Below are 20,549 nucleotides of genomic sequence, written 5' to 3'. Positions count from 1 at the left end.
ACAAAGTGTAAAAAAATTAAAATAAAGTGTAAAACAAAATTAGGAAAATATAAATTATATATAAATATATTTTTTATACTATAATTAATATAAAAAATTCTAAAAAAAAATAATAATAATCAAAACTTGTGAAAAAAGTGTTTTCTTCTAGTTTTTTTCCTCATTTTTTTCAAACTAAGTGAGGGGTTAGGTACACATATGTGATATAATTATATAGCCCTATCTGTCCTCTAAAAAACTATATATAATATGTGTGGGTACATTTAGTAAGAAAGTATAGTACTTCTGTGGAAGAATCACACAGCAAAAATGTAAAAAATGTGTCAGTCATTTATGAACAGAACCTGAAAACTAGCTCAGTCATGAATGGGTTAAAATATTGCCAATATTTACTACTGGGATCATCTGTTCCCAGAGCTTCTCCTAATTACACTAGTAATCATAACGAAATGAAAAATAAATATTTGCTTACGACGGGTCCAAGTGGTCCAGGAGGCCCAAGAGGACCTTTTTCCCCACGATCTCCAATTGGACCTGGAATGCCTCGAGGTCCCGGTGAACCAGGAGCACCTGTTCTTCCCATAGAACCTAGTGGTCCAGGGCGTCCCCGCTTTCCTTGCTATGGTAAACAAACATGTAATAGCTATAAAATCATATAGTTACAGAAATATGTATCTAGGTAAGAGCTCAACTATCTGAAAACACAAGATACAGTATATCTATCACAAGGTACATACCCGCACCTGCTACATATATAATTTTTTTTTCATATGTCTAATGAATACTACAGAGGAGTTGGAAGGACTGTTATCAGTGCAATTTAGCCCATTATAGACTAGTGTCTTTGTTTAGTTTGGCTGAGCGCAATGTACAAAGTATATTACACAATCACTTTTAAGAATAATTTTCTATAATACGATCTATTACATATCATAAAGGAAAATTACTGAAGGCTCCACAAGGTGCAGAACTCTAAGCTGACCATATACAAAGAAGAAGGTTAACTAATAATATAAATGCTGTGGGGTTGATTTACTGAAGTTAAAAAAGGCTGTTCACTTTGCAAGGGAGTTTTCACTTATCTTAGTGAATGTGGTGAAAATGTACCTGGCAAAGAATAGCGAATCATGTGCAAGGAAAATGTAAAAAAAATATTTTGGCTTGTATAGGGTTGGATGATGGAAGCGACAAGAGCTTTAAGTCATTCACTAAGCTATGGGTAAAAAAAAACAATTATTCTTGAAAAAAATTCCCTTGCAAAGTGACCAGCCTATTTACCTTTGGTAAATCAACCCCTACGGTATATCACAGTGTGAATGACTACATACATTATATACTATTCGACCTGAAAAAGCATTTACATAGGAGCTTGTTTGTTCCAGGTCTTTGAAAAGCCAGATAACTAGTGTTTTCATAAGGAGAATAGCAGCATTTCTAGTAGCACAGATCTTGTTTATATAATGTATGTTTTAAATAATTGTGTTATACTTACTTGACCTTTGTCTCCAGTGTCACCTGCATCTCCCTATAGTAATAAAAAGAAGACATAAGATCCAGAGTGCCAAAAATACAGGCTGATTTGTTAAATGTTTTTTAAAAATTATTTGTGATTGTGAATTCCCTGTTATCCTATTGGAAGGTAACATGTAGCTTATCAAATTTCTAATAAAAATTAGCAAAGACATTTATCATTTTTAGCAAAAACATTTTTACTTTTCAGCACCGGGGCCTAAAATGTTGTATGGAGCAAAGAACAGAATTCAGGAGCAGTGAACAGCTCATGCATATTGTTAAATGTAGAGTAGTGAATGCTGTGACAGGAACAAGGCAGACAAAGTCCAGTTGATTGATTGTAGCCCTAGAGCTTCTGGTAAGTAAAACACATGTGTATATATATCAATATATTATTTAAAATATTTCATTTTACTGGAATTAACATATAAGAACTATTTGTTTTTTCATGAAACAAGTATTTCTGATAAGGCTTGTAAATATAAATACAAATTTCTGGGGGGGAAAACACACACACATTATATATATATATAGATATAGTCACAGTGTTTTAAATTTGCCCATTAGGTCTGTTAAAAAATAAAAACTATAGTAACTGCAGTATACATCACAAACAATAATCATAATTACCTTGGCTCCTGTTTTTCCTTTTGCACCTTGTTTGCCTTTTTCTCCCTGAAATATAAGCATTACATTAGCAAAACAAAAGCCATTGGTATAATATATCTCTATATAAACTTAATGGGGCTTCAGTACTCTTTTGTAGCGTTGGGTTTGCATCCCCTCAAACACATTAGACACATATAGGTCTATTTATTAATGTGTTCACACAACCTTTACCCAAAATCCACACATTTTTCTAATTAGATTCAACTGGAATGTGTGAAACATGGGTGAAAGTTGAGTGAAAACATTTATAAATATAATCCATAAATTAATCACTTGTTAAAAAAAAAAAAAAAAAAACTTTCCTTTTTCTACAGCTCATCTTGTATAGGTTAGGGATGGGCAAATCTGTCCAAGCTCGATTTGCCAAAGTTTTGGCAAATTCTGTAAACCCAAACTTAGGGGTGAATCCCATTGAAGTCTATTGAGGTGAATCCTGTTTTTAAATTAGTAGCAGTTTTTATAGGACGAAAAGGCAAACTACTGTCAAAAAAAGGCATGGAGAACTGTTCACTGCCATGGAGGACATGTACCAATGCAAAAAAAAAACAATAACATAATAACATACAGCAGGAAGAGGGTCTTTAAATGCTGCTTCAAGGGCTACATTGCACATACAAAAAGTATTTAAATAACATGCTTGGGGGATCCCTAAAGCTGTATGTGGTGTTACAGAACAGTGGGATTTTTACCGACAGTCTCAGCAGCGTACACCAGCAGCACATATTTTGCTGTGGAGATTATTTGTTTCTTTTACAATTAGCTTGGTTCAAAGTCAGCAGCAGCACACCAATCTAATTTATTTAGGCCTGCTTTGATTAGCAGATAGAAATTAGCCAGCAGTTCACTGAGACTGTCCCTGTTCTTTCCGATACAAAACTGTCCAAAGTCTGGCCAATTTCTATCAAACTCTCATTAAGGATTAAAAGACCACACATGATAAAGCAATGTTAAACTAGCAAGCAACAGGACATTTGTAATGAGGGATAATTGGTAAAATGTACTAGAGAGAAAGAGTCCAGGCAGATGTTTTACTACAAGAATCAAGAGACCACAGATGACACAGCAGTGTAAAATTGACCAGGATCAAGACAATTTTAAACAGCTATGCCCAAATGTACTAGAGGCAAACAGGCTGGGGCTTTACTACAAGAATTAGGACACTGCTGAGTATACGGCAGTGTAAAATTGGCCAGCAGCCAGACAGTTTTTATTAGGGATAATAGACCTAACCAGTGTATGCCTAACATTTTTTTAAATCTGTGGGGATAGGGACTGAAGTGAAAGTGAGTTTGACTCGAAAAACGTCAGTTCGTGTGTTCAGCGAACACACGAGCTGTCAGGGTGTTCGACGGGCTGTTTGCCCGCCGAGCACCCCACACATGGCTTTGTGCCTTGTGAATCCTGATTAGGTAAAGCCTTGCACCTGACTACTGGTCAGGTGCAAGATTTTGCCCAATCAGGGCACCGAGAATTGTGAGATCCATGAGAGCGCTCTCTGCCCAATCATGGCTCACCTGTTACAGCTGTAAACAGTTGGGCGTAGCTAGCTGTCATTGCTAGCTCCGCACAAATGTTTATATGTTCCCGGCATCTGTCAAAATGCCATTCTGCGGCAGGTGTTCGTCGCGAGTAAACGGGGCGGCGGTCGTCTGTTTTTAAAAAAAATTATATTTATTTTTTATTTCGTCGAGTAGTCATCGTCGGCATTGACAACGCTGGACGTCATGATTGACGCTGGATTATGTTGGTGGATCCAGACTTATCAAAAACATGTTTTTTTTTTCAAATAGAGGATTTTTTCAAAAGTTTGGCCTCCTTGGTAAAACGTTTATTTAACCCCTTAGTGAATGAGAAGGGGTACAAATACCCCTTACTCATTCACAAGGGGGGGGCGCATCTGGGTTGTGGGGAAGAGGTTCTTGTCCCCATCGGCACAGGGACAAGGTGCTTTTCCAGGGATGACCCTGGAAAAGCATCCTCCCAGTACCGATGGCATGTGGCCTGGTATGGGAGGGAGGCCTATGCTCGGATCAAGAGTCTGGTTGGGATTTTCAGTGGGGACCCCACATTTCCCCCCCCCCCCATTTTTGGGGGTGGGGTTCCTCCTTAAGGGCCTGGTAGGACTTTGAGGGGGAACACCACACACTTTTTTTTTCTTTTTTTACATGGGGTCCCTCCTAAATATTCCTACCAGACTTTAGGGTCCGGTATTACTTTTGGGGGGAAGCCCACGCTTTTTTTTATAAATGGGCTCCCTCCTAACATTCCTACCAGACCTAATGGGTCTGGTATTGTTTGGGAGGGGGAAACGCACGCTTTAAAAAAGCTCCGACAGCCTTAGATGACATTTTTCTGTCCTTCAGACACAGTCTTTAATTCTTCTGTCATCAGTTGCTTTTGTGCAAATTTTTCGTCTCTTTCTTGGTTTGTTTTACACTGACTTTGTTTCCTGAAAACGTAAACAGCACTTTCGTATAGCAGATGTTGTCACTGACCCACCTACTTGCCTTGCAATTTCAGCATAAGAAAGACCTAATTCACATAATAAAACCAATCAACTGTGAGTGACCAATCAACTCTTTTCTTTGATGACATTGCTGTACTTATTATCTACACGTTAAATTGAAAGAAATACTAACAATATCCGCACAATCTACAATTACGCTTCACTTACACCACTAACAGTCTTTCTTCTACAGAACAAACAGCAAAACTGACTTTCCTTAACTTCTCACAAGATGTATTGCAGTTTCTGCCATTTGATTGGTCCCCAGAACAAGGAATGCAATTGACCAGTAGGGTTTCCACTTAACATCCGCTTCTTAACTGAATCACACTTGTGTTTCTTTTTTAGACTAAAGTAAGCATTCTGTTTTTTGTATTGAATTCAGCATGAAATTTTCTTTCAACTGACATAAAAATTTGCATTTGGTGCAAAACAACATGCCCTATGAGTTTGCAAAGTTGCGAAACATTACAATTTCAAAATGTGTCCACAATTTTTGCCACCACTGTATATAGATATTCTATCAGCTCTTTTCTTATTCTTGGTGAAGGAAAGTTTATCACAGAAATAATGGATAACAGATTTTTCTGCCTACACAGTAACAGGATTATTTTGCCTATGATGTATGCTATGTCTTCCCTTTCTCTTTTATGTCTTCCCATAAATTCCTTTAGAGCTCTGATAGTACTAAACACATTTCTACAAAATGTCTATACTAGAATGGCAGAAAGCTAATAACCTAAGGGACATGCAATAAACAAGCATAATAACTTCAGTCCTTCAATTTAATGGTTGTATGAGTTCATGAGTTCATGAATTTCAAAATCTTGCATGCGATTTTGATTTTAGTTTAATGGGTTATTCCCATGTTTGAAAATGTATTATTAGACACAATAATCCTGAATCCTGGCCAACTGATAGGCATTTCAATTACACTTTAAGTCCCCATTCACAGCAGACGCATCTGTTTTTCAATGGATGCCAACGCAGGGACATCTGAAAATGAATGGGTGTGAACGGGATCATTTCATACCACTGCGTTGCATTGTTGCATCGATGTGCACTGCCCTCTATTGAAAAAATGCAACAGAGTGGACATAATTGCAAGGCAAAATACCAATACCTTACAGTATATAGCTTAGTGAAAAAAATCAACCCCCCCTCAAAAAATGTATATCAACATACTATGTCAACACAAATGAATGCGCGTCAAATGCACACATTTCGGTGTGAATGCACCATGAAATTACATCTTAAGGGTTAAAGCAAAATTCCAAGCAGACATTTAACTACATAGAGTAGTATATCTATACTGTTTTACCTACCAAATGATTTGTATTATTTGTACAGTGAGTCTTGTGATGTGTACATATTTTCCATCCTGCCCAGGCGTACAGGTGACATATTTGCCCTTTTTCCTATAAAGTCTTTTAAACAGGTTTGGCATCAGGTTTAGTCATCTGCTTTTGTGCTACTGTGCATGATATGGTTAAATAACGTGTTTGGTGTTTTTAATTGTCACAGTTGTTTGTTAGTTGATTACTAATTTACCCCAACCATTCCATGATGATTGTTCAGTTGTCAATTAGCTATGATTAAAGCCATCTTAGGCTGAAACGTGTCAACATAGGTGTCAGGTTTTCACTGAACTGTTTACCTTGTTTCCAATAAAATTGTGAAGAGGACGTGTGGACATGTGCAGGAATTTGTTTGATTCAAGGCTGCACGGGAGTCTTAAGGGTGCATTCACAATAAAATGTGTGTGTTGGACGTGGCTCAACGCATGTGAATTTACTTGTGTTGGCATAGTACCTTGCCAAGCTTTGCATTGCTTTTTTTTTTGTTTCATTTTTACACTAAGCTATATAAGCTATATAAGGTATTACACATACACATATATATATATATATATCTCAATCATCATTGACAAAAGAAAACAGATGAAAAAATATATTAATTTAAAAGTAGATCAACTCAAATAGAAGTTCCAATAGTGTATTATGCATTATGGCAATTGTTTAAGCAAACGTAAATATGCATTGTAAAGTACATAGAGAATACAGAGTTCAAGTACTGTTTTTGCAATGGCAGTTTCTATAAGTTATTATTGATCTGCCTTACATCTATAGAATTGTGAGGGAAGAATACAGTTACCAGTGGAGGTGTGAGCATGGATGTACAAGACACAAATAATAAAGATGTGTATGTTTGTCATACTTGAGATGATGGTAACAGTTACAGCAAGCGACCCAGAGCACTTAAAGTGGACCTTTACCACCTTTCACTAAAAATCACATCAGCATTGAGCTCTGCATGCTGATATGAAATCATCTTTCATTGATTAGTTAAATAAACATGTTTTTCTTTTACTTACAATTACTGTTTTTCCACTTTCTGGTCCTCTTAGGCATTACTGATGTAATCTGTGCCTAAGTGATCATGTGGGGAAAGTTATATCAGCAGTGCATTGCCAGGAAATCTCATTTGTAAACTTCATAACCTTGCGAGATCTCAGGGAAAGCATTTTTTTCCCTTGAGATGATGTGCATCGTCACCTGTCCTAGTCACATGTGCCAGAGTTCCAGGAAGTAAAGGGAGATGGATTAATCTGCTCTTAGTAAAAAGGGCCACCATGAGAAGAATGGGGAAGAAAAGAAAAATAAGGTGTGAAAAAAAAAGAATAAAAAGCCGACAATTATCTATATGTACCTGTTTGTAGATTGTCATTACTGAACATTTCTAAAGGTCCCTTTGTTGTCATTTTAAAGATATGGGTAAAGTTCTTCTTTAAGTTGGCCATACACGTCTCAAACTCAAGCTATTTGACACTGAGAAATATGGTGACATTTGTTCATCAATATCTCAGACAATGAAAGCCTGACATAGGATCTACCCTCCCTCACTTTCTCCATTACAAAAAAATAGGAGGAGTTAAGTTTAAGTGAGTCTGTTAGAGTAATTTTGAGAAATGTGAGAAAAGTGGCAACCACAAAGAGAGATAGAGAGATAGAGAGATAGAGAGATAGAGAGATAGATAGATAGATAGATAGATAGAGATAGATAGATAGATAGATAGATAGATCGATAGATAGATAGATAGATAGATAGTAAATACTGTACATGTATTGGTAAATTTGCATCACACTGAGAAGAGTTGCCATCTCTGTCTAGAGCAGCCTTTCTCAACCATTGTGCCGTGGCACCCTGGGGTGCCTTCTGGCTTTGTCAGGGGTGCCTACAGATTTTTGCTAAAGGGGGGACTTTGATGTGAAGGGGGCTTTTGATGTGAAAGGGGGAGTTCTGACGTAAAGGGGAAAATGCCACATCATCTTTTTCTGCCTGGGGTCCTCCTTTAAATTTCATACCAGACACCAGTCTAGGATAAGGGTTTGGTTTTGACTTGGGGGAGGATGGACCACATATAGTTCTTTTACATTGACTTTTTTGCATACACTTGAAAAGGTGCCATGACTTAAAGAAGGTTAAGAAACGCTGTTCTAGAGAAAGCAAATACAATGTTATTGCAGTCAACAGCCACATAAAAAAACTGAAGGGCTTCACGTATGTTACCTGTACACCATCATCTCCAATGTCTCCCTTTGAGCCCTGTATACAGAGAAAAAATGTTAAATACAAATACAAGGCCTAACTTTTTAATACCCCAGTGTCAATAACCCCTTGTTCTCAAAGTCTAATCAGTGAAAGCTTTAGCCTTATTAAAAGAATACACTTGCCTTTGGACCTTGAATACCCTGTGGACCAGCTTTGCCAGGGATTCCTGCATCGCCCTTTGCACCCTTAGGACCCTATAATTATATATTACAAATAAATAAAAATGTAATTCATTGAAGCAGCGTGCTATTGATTGTTATTAATGACTTTGCTCTGCTCGCTAGACCTTTTCAATATAAATAATTGTAATATATATAATATATAAATTATAATGATTAATATAAATGTAACTACGGTTGTCCATACATGGTTTGTTAGGTGAGGAATGGAAATGACTTAAGCAACACTTGCTAACTAAACAACCCTGCCTCTGAGCACCAGTTTACTAAAGTTATATTGTTAATTATGATTTATTGTTATGGGTTACTATGCTGGGCACAATATGTTTTTTAAATTATACAATATACCTGATAGAGGTAGCTTGGAGTACAACTGATGTGGACAGGCAGACTATGATTATGCATAAAAGTAACACACAACTAATGAATGCATATTATGTTTTCTTAGAATATATTTTAAAATATTTATTACAAGTATAATTGTGACTACAATATCATGCACCTATCCAAGATAGATTACCTATCTGCCAAGGGTCTGCATAAAACTGTAACTGTTCTGTCTTTTGCCCATGGCAGTCCCTAATGCCAACAGTCTTGACTGCCAGCCCGAATCACATAGGAAAACCATATAGCCCTTCCAAAAAAACTGGCATGTGTAAATACTGGCTAACAGAGAGCAGAGCAATACTGCATTTACTCAAGGATTACTTTGGATGCTACTGTAATCTTTTCCACATGTTTAGCCGAACATACACATGAAGCTACGTAAACTTACTACTGACTTTCCACAGCCTTCTAAGGCCTCATGCACACACAATGCAAGACCAAAGTTGCATATATGCAGCGTATTGTACAGCAGTGTGAATGAGGCCTAGATATCGCGATCATATGAGAGTAATTCATTTTCTAAAACTGCTGAAAAAAATATTGCTGCATAAAGGGCAATGTTGTGCCAAGGAAAATTGGACACATAACACTTGCAGGTAGGACATACAATGCATACAGTATAAAGTACAGAACTAAGAAAATGATTAAGGGATACCAGTGTTCCTTCAGTGCCAGGTGGACCTGGTTGTCCTCGGTCTCCTTTGTCTCCCTGTTATGAGAATAATAATACATGTTTATTAGAGTAAATTTTAGGGTAGGTTTGTTCTTGTGAGTTTGAAGTCAAAAGTAATCTGTTCTAAATGCTTATCACATGTATTGCCGTCATATTCTCTAACATTTTATAGTCGGGTGTACAGAAAGTATTCAAACAGTTATAATGAAAAATTATTTTAAAAAATTCGGGAATATTCTGATTCCTGTATGAATGTTTCCCAAAATGTGATCACATTTTCACATACTGAATGTCAGTAAAGTAAATAGAGACTGCTCATATAAAGTGGATCTCACAGTGGCAAGTATTGTAGCCATTAGGGATGCACCGAAATTTCGTCAGCTGAAACATAACGGCCGAAAATTGCACTTCGGACAAAATGAAGAAGGTATAATTTTTTATCCGAAATTGCGGTACATCCATAGTTTCTCTCCTCCTCGCTGGGTGTCGCTCTGTGTTTCCTCTAACACAGAGCAGTGTCCAGTGGGGAGGAGAGAAATGTTCAAGAGGACGAGCGAGGTGGGGACATGAGTGCTGTCAGCTGTCACAGGAGGCTGAGCTCTCCTCCCTGCATCGCCTGCTCTGTGACAGCCAAAGGAGTCAGGATGGAGAGCGGTGACAAGCAGGATTAAGGACATAGTATGTTTACTGTGTCCCCAGTTATGAATCACTCAGGTGAAACACATGCTGAGGCTTGGTGAAGGGTATTCACCTAAATAAGTAGTCTGGTGGGGAACATCACTGAGTACTGCAATACTTTGCAGCAAATTTGCTTCTTGGGGTGGTGTTAACATACACTATATTGCCAAAAGTATTGGGACGCCTGCCTTTACATGCACATGAACTTTAATGGCATCCCAGTCTTAGTCCGTAGGGTTCAATATTGTGTTGGCCCACCTTTTTCAGCTATAACAGCTTCAACTCTTCTGGGAAGGCTGTCCACAAGTTTTAGGAGTGTGTCTATGGGAATGTTTGACCATTCTTCCTGAAGCACATTTGTGAGGTCAGGTACTGTTGTTGGACGAGAAGACCTGGCTCGCAGTCTCCGCTCTAATTCATCTCAAAGGCGTTCTATTGGGTTGAGGTCAGGACTCTGTGCAGACCAGCTAAGTTCCTCCACCCCAAACTCGCTCATCCATGCCTTTATGGACCTTGCTTTGTGCACTGGTGCGTAGTCATGTTGGAACAGGAAGGGGCCATCCCCAAACTGTTCCCAGAAAGTTGGGAGCATGAAATTGTCCAAAATGCCTTGGTATGCTGATGCCTTAAGAGTTCCCTTCACTGGAACTAAGGGGCCAAGACCAACCCCTGAAAAAAAACCCACACCATAATTTCCCCTCCATCAAACTTTACACTTGGCACAATGTCAGGCAAGTTCCGTTCTCCTGGCAACCACCAAAACCAGACACGTCCATCGGATTGCCAGACAGAGAAGCATGATTTGTCACTCCAGAGAACACATCTCCACTTCTCTAGAGTCCAGTGGCAGCATGCTTTACACCACTGCTTCCGACGCTTTGCTTTGCACTTGGTGATGTAAGGCTTGGATGCAGCTGCTCGGCGATGGAAACCCATTCCATGAAGCTCTCTACGCACTGTTGTTGTGCCAATCTGAAGGACACATGAAGTTTGGAGGTCTGAAGCTATTGACTTTGCAGACAGTTGGCGACTTCTGTGCACTTCCGCATGCGCTGACCCCGCTCTGTCATTTTATGTGGCCTACCACTTTGTGGCTGAGTTGCTGTTGTTCCCAGTTGCTTCCACTTTGTTATAATACCACTAACAGTTGACCGTGGAATATTTAGTAGCAAGGAAATTTCATAAAACACCTGAATCCAATGATTTGGAGGGGTGTCCCAATACTTTTGGTAATATAGTGTATCTTACTGAAAAGATTTGGGTGGATATGCAACCAAAAGCAGAACTCCAGCAAACATAGCAAGATACAAATGGTTGGCCCATTAAAATATAGAAAAACAGCTTTTGCTTCTCAACCTCCCTATTACAACCCATTGCACACTGTTAACTGTGTTTACAAATGGCAAAGTGATCATTTATATCATGTATTTTGTACATGAAGGTGGAGTGACAGGTCTGGATAGTTATAAGTAACTCAGCTATATTCTTCCACTTTATCTGACATAGCAAAGTAAAGGAGGAGCTCCTTCAATGAGGGGAAATTCTGAGGAGAGGAGATGCCCTGATTCTTTTGCTGAAAAGCCGGAAATAGGAGGAGAGATGTGTCCTGAGGAGAAGAGTTCCAGAATTCCATTAGGAAATGTGTAGAAAAATTCAGTGAGGTTTAGAGGCTGTAAAAGGAAAGATGGCTGACCTTCAGCCTTCATCAGCTCAGTGGTCTGTTTTGCTTACACGATTAAACTGAGCACCAAGCATAAAGCCATAGCTACAAACAAGACTATAGTAATATGTTTTTAGATGAAGATCATATCACATTTTAGGAAATGCAGAAATGCAGAAATTTCTCATGGTTCACATTTCTTTTTTGTCTGGTTTAATAATAATGTGAAAAACTAAAACTGTAGAAAAACATATAACTGGAGGTGATGTTCTCTGTATGTTTTCTGCATACCTTTGATCCAATAGATCCATGGTATCCTTCCTTGCCACGTACACCAAGAGTACCCTGGAGGATCACATTTGGTAGAGTTAGACTGTGAACGCAAAGAACAGCAAACTGAATTGAGCAAAACATACTTTCAATTAACTCACATCTTTTCCATGACGACCTCCATCACCGGGATCACCAGACAATCCTGTTATACCCTGGAAAAAATAAAAATATCTTTAACAATGGATGTTTTATTGGTTGATTGCATGCAAAATCGGTAATCTCAATACATTTATAACATACGGTATGTATACGAGCACATGTAACTTCATTTTTAATGGTGTAAATAAAAGGTGGAATTGGTACCAGACCTGTTATAAGAGCTGCAAATAAGTCCCAAAAAAGACTGGAGTGGTGTACAATAGTGAGACTGTAGTGCCAAGGTTTCTTTATCATGTTCTAGCAGTTCTATGTAATGATTAATAACTGTAATAATATTGTAAGATGATGTCTGTTGGATCAAACGTTCAGACTGGATACTGGATCTTGGCTAGGTACTCTACCACAATGAACAGAAGGATCCTCATTTCAGAACCAAATAGGACAAATAAACTCTATCACATATCACAAACAGAATACATAACAGAAAGCTTGAACCAAAAATAAGAAAATGACTAAATGACGTGTTGCAGAAAAAAAAGTCCAATTGTAAAACTTCAGTATAAAAATGACATATGGTTAAATATTGGGTTGGAGATTAAAAAATATTAGCACAGTACCAATGTCAATATGGGACCAATATATGATCATTATGGATACCATTCCAATGTATTTTTCCATAGCAAACCATACATTGGGATATTCATACTTTGTGGATCACTGAATCAATATACATATGGATATTTTAAACTGCAAAAACGCAACCATATAACAAAGGTGCCAATGACATGCCTCCCGTCCTTTGATGAAGCGAAATGCGTCGGAATTATAAACATGCCACTACAAGCTTATTGAATTTATTATGATTGAAGTTAAGCTATATTCGTACCTTTACGTGACTTTTGTATACAAATTATTTGCAATTGTGGCTATTTGAGATATTGTACAAGATGGGGCATGGTACAGTTTAACTATGTGTATGTACCCTTTTTAATGTGAAAGAAAATAAATCAGCGTTTTTAGAATTTTACACACATAGTGTGTGAGCACTTATAAAGCCCCAGTCTATGTGAAATTGTTTTTCTATCCTTTAACTTGCACCCTGCACATAAGCAAGCCGTGGAGTCCGCAAGCCCACTGTATTGACTCTCACTTTATAGGAACTTTCCTATCCTGCTATTAGGACTTTTCACAGTTTCCCTCTGGAATGGGCTATCATGTACTAATTGATTTTAAAAGTCTAATTTGTGCCTGGTCTCTTTGACATATAGGGGCTGTGCTTCTAATTTGGAGGCTTTGACCTCCATTGCCTTAGCTCAACTGTGAGCATCCTGGCACAGCTTCACCATAACAATGAGGGAGCTAATGTGAACCCGAACCACTTTTCCTCCTTATACTCCCTGAGCATATAGGAGTCCCTAGTATTGCTGTACCAGGTTGATGCCTATTGTAAATGTTTGCGGCCTGCTCGGCCCACACTGCTAGATCAATACCCACAGGTACTGCCTTTCCCAGCAGTAGACCCTAAAGTTCAGGCCCCCTCCTATGCTTCAGTGGTCACCCACCACCCTTTCTTTATGGGTCCCAACTGGCTCACAAGGACCAGCACACTTTTAACGTGTTGCTTAGAGTTGGTTTTTAAACTGTTAAATGTGACTGTCCAAGGGCTCAATTCTCCCTCTAATTGATGCACGGTCTTTAACTATCTACGTTCTCCAAAAAAATAAACATTGCCTGCCTCTGGGAGACACACTTTTTCCATCCCACTAGTCCCTAAACTTTTTAGCCTCCATGTCTACCAAACAAACTCTGAGATTACCATTACTACACCCTAAACACCATTCAACTCCCTTTATCCTAGTTACCCGAATTACTCTCTGACACAACAAAGTTTCTAATCTCCCATGCGGAGACTGTAACCTAGTCACAAATCCGAAAATTGACATGTCATCCCACTTCAGTACCACAAATGGTCCAGGCTACAAATACTTTAAATACTTTTTTAAAATCAGGCCTGGTCAACATTTGGAGATAACTTAACCCCCTTGTATGCAATTACACATAATACTAGGCCCCTCTTGACCTTTACACTCGCATTGACCATATCTGGGCCCATTGCGTCCTTCTTCCTGAACTTATTAAAGCCCCTGTCAGCACCTTGGTCAGATCTTGACTCTACTGTTGCTCAGTTTTACACAGACCCTAAATATCTTCATGGACCTTAAATTACTTACATTCATATCTGGAGATTCTTGATAGATTTAAGATGATAACTATGGAAAACAGTGTGGAACGCATACTTGTTTTTAACAGTTTTATGGGGCCACTTGATTTAAATGGCTTCTCAATGTTGTGAACTGAGAGAAAAATACAGACTATAGTTGGAATCTGAACTAGTCATAGTAACCTAAACCAACAAATCTAGTCCTTCCCCCCCCAAAAAAAATTAGAACACAATTAAATCTACAGAAAATCAGCTTCACTGGAAGAAACAAACATGGTTTGCACAAATCGATAAACCCGGTACCATGCTGGACAAACGCTTGCAATGCATTGAACAGACAATGCGACCCATTTCCGTTAGAACTAGGCAACACACATTCACCAGCAACCCCATTCAGGTTTTAATCAAATTCATACATCAACTATTACAATTATACACCACCCCTAGCCCTCTTTCTTTAGAGAAAGCAGAGGAAATGTTTGCAATATACTACTGTACTGCTGCCCACCATCCCGAAAGAACATCTTTCCTCACTCATCTCTGACATCCTGGAAGATGAAATCCCTTTGGTCATCAAGCAAGTGATATGACTTATACATTCTGGCTGCACTAGATCCCTTGAAACCATGTTTCTGGCCCTCTGTGTGCACAAAGCCTTTGGCATGATTTCATGGCAATATATGGTCTTAGCCCTTCGCAAGTGGGACTTTGGTAATGACTTTGTGGCCTGAATCAAATCTCTCTATGCTACAACTGTCAGACTCGATAAAATAGACAGGATCCAACTTTGAGCCATTCCCAAAACAATGGGGCACTGTGCAGGACTGTCTCCTATCCCCAATAGTATTTTTCCTGGCACTAGTGCGCCTTACTTGAGCGAATTCAGCGATCCAAGGCCTAGAAATTGCAGATGTGCACCATAAGATCATGTTATTCTACTAAATATCTCCTTTCCTAAAATCACTGTACCCAACCTTTAAATTACTCTACCCAACTTGGGAAAATACTACATGGCAGGCCACAAAGCTCCCTTAATGTCCCTCCACCCAGCTCTTGAACTACCCTTATGGACCTACTTGACATCATGGATTGCTCACCAATTTCCCTCTATATTTGATTTGGGTGCCCCCAATCACAGACTGATCTTCAACTCTACTTTTCAAAAATTGGAGAAACCTTATAAGCACCAGAATGGGGCAAAATCTGGACCACAACAGTAAAGTGCTTAACTAATGTTCTAGTTCAGGAAACTTTACACAAAGTATTGTTGGTACATGACCACAGGCCAGATCAAATTTGCCCCTGATGCCTCACCGACTTGCTTTTGAAAGTATCATGAACATGGCACATTTTTACACATTTAGTGGCAACGTCCTCAGGCTCAAACCCTTTGGATATGAGTGTACAACTTAAACTTAGCCTTACTACTTAGGCCACTCCTCCCCAATTTTAAAGAAAACATGTTACCTTTGTCTTTCTGGCCCCCAGGCAAATGTTAGTTAAAGCATAGAAGCAACCAACACGGAGATTTATGGATGTGAAGCAAAGAATGATGGGCACTGTGGTAAATGAAAAAATTACAGCTATCCTTAATGACACCCATAGCATGTTTATCAAAATATGGTCCCGTTGACTAGAATACAATTGTCACATGAGTCTGGACCTATCACTACTCTCACTTTGAGGACACTATAAAACCTTATCATGGTGTTGTGATTCCAGACATGATCCTATGTGCCCCCCCCATCCTCCGCTACCCAATACCCCACCTATTTCAACCCCTTACTGCAACAAAAACAGCAGCCCCTATTTCTTTCCATTCAATCCATTTTAAACACTGTCCAAGATGCCCTGATGGAAAATGTTCCATTGTTTTTGATGGCGACCCGTGATTGCCATGATGGCGCCGCGACCCACTGCAGAAGGGCTCGCGACCCACTTTTGGGTCGCGACCCATGAGTTGAGAACCACTGCTTTAGGGCCTCATCTTCCTGTTTGGGGGCTCTCATAACTCAACTAATTATTATCTAGTGGTAACAAAAAAACTACAACATTATTAAACTTGTTATTGGGAAACAAAGCAATACACCCCTCACAGCACTTAGACACAACATTATTTATGTGCACTTTCCACAGCTTTTAGAAGGTTAAAATAAACATCTGCGTACCTGGTAACTAACAGGCTGATTATGTTAGTAGATATTTTTTCTGGCACAGTATGGCTGGGTGTGAAAACCAGATTGCTTCTCTAGGAACAATCCAGTCTTCAAAATCTAATTCCTATGTGTATGGGAAAGAACTTTTAGGTCAAAAATACAGTTAGCACAGGATATTTCCATGATTACTTTACTTTCATCATAACAAATCAAAGTGGATACTTCTTGCAGTATAAATATAACTGAACTCAAAAGGTAATTATTAACCTAAATGGGTGTATTTTACCTAAAGCTCTGAGCTACACCCAAGTGGTTGGCATTTTTGAATAAATAGTAATTTTAGAAAACTGTGAAACTGTAGTCCTCTGTTCTGATATCATTAAATTTGTTTAGGCTTCTGCTGTGTTAGTGTTCTTTAGTTATAGTTAAAAAGGTTATTATAATACCCTTATATTTTCTTGTCCAAATGTTCTGACATTTCAAGTGCAAACTCAGCATACTGTGAATCCCCCACCATCTTTGCAACTTGCACTTAGCTCTGTCCTCATTTTCTAATGTGTCATATTGGGTCCTTACAGATGTCCTGTAGCAATATACATAAGTGGCAAATGAAGTGAAAGTGTATTCTCTAGAATTAAGGAGGTGTTATTTTAGGTAGATAAATGGAGACAAAATAAAGACTCCAGTTGCCATGCCTAGGTAGAGATTTGCCAAACAGCTTCTATTTCTTTGAACTTTTTTTGACAGTTTGTACTAATGACTTTGACATCAGGTTTTGAAACACTAGCAGAATAATCCTCATCTGTATACTTTTTCTTATCTTAAAGTGACTCCATCAGTTTGCTAAAATTTCTGAAATAAGGTTACCCTGTAAAGGAATTAAGTGACTACTCACCTCTCATGCTGCCCTCATCATTGACTGCCACTTTGTTGTGAAGAAATCCGCCTCAGAAATGTCTTTCAAAACTGACACTGGGAGTGTTGATTTGCTGCATCCCCTACAGTTCACCCTACTTACCTCCTTTACCCTGTAGTGGTGCAGGGGCAGGATCGAAGAACTAGTATGTGCTGCGATACATGCAGAAAATTGGCACTCTCAGACGTGTCAGTTTTAGCATATAAATTGTGAGACAGATTTATTACTAGGTTACAGCTTGAGTGATACGATGCCCCCCATCGCGCACTAATTTAAACATAAAACTGACCTTTATTCCTGTCTCTCCTGGATCTCCTGTAATTCCTAGATAACCCTGTAAAAAATAGGCAAGCATTAATTAATAAACAAAAATATCTATGTATTCAAAGCTTATACTTTGATAGTACTGATATGGTAACAGTCTCTTAATGCTTTATTCAGCCATGCAAATGAAGTGACCTGATACTTCCAGTCATGGGAAAGCATGTGAGTATCTCAATTTCTTTACACATGATGGCCTTTGGCATGCATAGACACACAGTAGTGTCAAATAGGGGCATAAGAATAGCCTTAAGCTCTAATAATGATAAGTTGTGGCTTTATTCGACGCAACTTATCATATTAGGCCACTGGGATTAATAATGATTGTTTTTCCATGGAAATTAAGCATCAGCAAATCTGCAAAGTATGTCTACATCTATCCAAAATATAGCACAAAAAAAACTACTTCTAAATTAATTTCTATCATCTCAAAACTTGTGGCCATAAGCAGTCACCAGATGGTGCCTGTGTTCAACCTGTTTAAAAATATAGCTATATCCCCTAAAAGGGTAAAATCTAGAACTGGACAACTTTTACATCAATCTCATTTACATTAAACACATTCTACCCATCAGTATTTCAGAAACCACTGTCCCAAAACTTTAGAAGTCCACATACCCAGGCAGTAGGGGACTGGGAGTATGACAAAAATGTGAAGAGGCATTTTTCAAGTTTGTGCATCACCATCAGTTTCAGTGCTAACATAAAATGGAACACTTTACATATTTAAAGTTCAGAGTAACAATTTGCAGACCATCTCCATTTCTGTTTTATGCATACATTATATTGTAAATAAACCAATGGGAAATGTATTAAAGCATTACCAGATATCCTCTATCTCCTTGGCTCCCCACAAATCCTGGTCCGCCTTTATCCCCCTGTGAAGATAGAATAAATGTGTTACTCTTTTGTTCCTGTAAGTATATGTGAATATAACTAAGCAAAGTCATCATGTGGAATATACACAAACAGTAAAAGACTATTTATTTTAAGATACAATTTACATCTATATTTTTTCAAGTATTTTCTCAATTCAATATCTCCAATATTAAAAGTATCGAAAAACATGACCAACTGATGGCTCATGAGTTGCCTCTCGCTCAATGACAATATCGTGTGAGGAACTAAAGTACTGCGTTTCCCACTATGTATGGTGTTCTGTATTTGTCCTAAACTTGTTAGCGGTTTAAGAATCCGTTATTGCAGACTATAAAAACAGGCTAAACGATTAACTCAGATACAAGCAAAAGCATTTCCATAGTTTTACATTGTAGTGTTAACATAAACTAACCTATTACCAATTCTGTCTCAGCCTCTGAAACTACTATAGCTGATAAAATGAATAATCAGCCTAAGGCCCCTTTCACAGGCACCTGTCAGTTCTGATCAGCAGGGAATCAGTGCATAGTTTCCCTACTGATTGAAGCAGTATGGAATGGATGTCACCGTTCAGCTTTTTCTTATGATGGAGGAAAAAAACTGAACTTATCAGACCCATGTTAGGTTTGGTAGGAGTCAGTTGTAAGTTGACATGTATCTATTTATAGCAGATTACTCTCAATTCGTCATGATCAGGTCCGCCAAAACGGAACTCTGATATATTCTGTTTTCCGAACCTGGACAGAGTTGGGAGTAATCTGATGTAAAAGGACACTCATCCCTGTAGATCTGGCTACCCATAGACTAACATTTGGCTTCTGATCAGAGCCACCTGAAAAACTGATAGGTAGACCTATTCGGACTGACCGTCTAAAAAGGACCAGACGCCAGACAATTGGTTATCTGTTCCCATCCCATTTTTATATCATTAGGAGTCAGTCGGAGGTGTGCTGTGCAGGTAGCTACCCTAAACCTATGACATATTGTAATTGTTCCAGTTAAAGTGTTTAAATGCCAAAAATTACAAGCCCTCTTCCACAACACAACCACAGAGATAGGACAAATCTTTATGAGCTTCTAATAGCTGCAATACACCATACAATAGGCCACAGTAGATGGGGAGCTCTCTACATAACAAAGATTCTAGGGAAGATACAGACTTTGCAATGAAATTAAAAAATCAGAATAATTTCAATAATTTCCTAAATGAACCAAAACCAACGTAATGAAAGCAGATATATTTTTTTCATTAAAAAGGTGCTGGAGCACACATAATGTGTATCTATTTGAGTTTATATTGCCTTCATTGCTTTAAAACGTCTGTATAATGTTGAGTGAACTTTCATGTTATCCAGTAACTCTGTTAGCATGGAACATTACTGCACCCAAGCACCAAACCTGTGTCCAATATTAGCAGATAATAATAAAACGCCAATCAATTACTATAAATTGTACAATATGCCATATTCTAAATTTTAAAAGAAAGATTAGCTTTACACAAAATAAATTAGAAACATAAATTTATAAAATATCATACCAAGTGGAAAATCTTTGAACCTACATTATGTCTTCAAGCAAAAAGACATGAGCTTATGGTTATTGGCTAATTCAAGTTTGTTTTTCTTACTCAGCTACTTTGCTAGGCCCAAAGAAAGAGCTTTTCTATTCCTGAAAGCCTCTACCTGGAAATTTTACTGAAAGATAATATATTTAAAAGCCATCTCTATGTAGTCTTGGAAATTTGGCTT

General features: G+C 38.2%; 1 protein-coding gene across 1 annotated transcript in view; it reads right to left on the bottom strand.

Annotated features, from left to right (window-relative positions):
- Window positions 1–20,549, bottom strand: part of LOC108790128 (collagen alpha-1(XXII) chain-like) — a 72,499-nt gene that overhangs the window by 15,773 nt on the left and 36,177 nt on the right. Inside the window, exons 16-25 of the mRNA XM_018560336.1 lie at window positions 18,747–18,800; window positions 17,891–17,935; window positions 12,308–12,361; window positions 12,168–12,221; window positions 9,521–9,574; window positions 8,422–8,493; window positions 8,258–8,293; window positions 2,143–2,187; window positions 1,493–1,525; window positions 473–619 (exon numbers count right to left, since the gene is read on the bottom strand). Coding sequence (XP_018415838.1) covers window positions 473–619; window positions 1,493–1,525; window positions 2,143–2,187; window positions 8,258–8,293; window positions 8,422–8,493; window positions 9,521–9,574; window positions 12,168–12,221; window positions 12,308–12,361; window positions 17,891–17,935; window positions 18,747–18,800 — 594 coding nt within the window. The remainder of the gene's footprint in view (window positions 1–472; window positions 620–1,492; window positions 1,526–2,142; window positions 2,188–8,257; window positions 8,294–8,421; window positions 8,494–9,520; window positions 9,575–12,167; window positions 12,222–12,307; window positions 12,362–17,890; window positions 17,936–18,746; window positions 18,801–20,549) is intronic.

The sequence above is a fragment of the Nanorana parkeri genome, unplaced genomic scaffold, assembly GCF_000935625.1.
Source record: "Nanorana parkeri isolate BGI_ZX_2015 unplaced genomic scaffold, ASM93562v1 scaffold451, whole genome shotgun sequence".
In the NCBI taxonomy this organism is placed as follows: Eukaryota; Metazoa; Chordata; class Amphibia; order Anura; family Dicroglossidae; genus Nanorana; species Nanorana parkeri.
The sequence above is the reverse complement of the archived record's forward strand: the minus strand, read 5'-3'. Positions and strand labels throughout refer to the sequence as shown.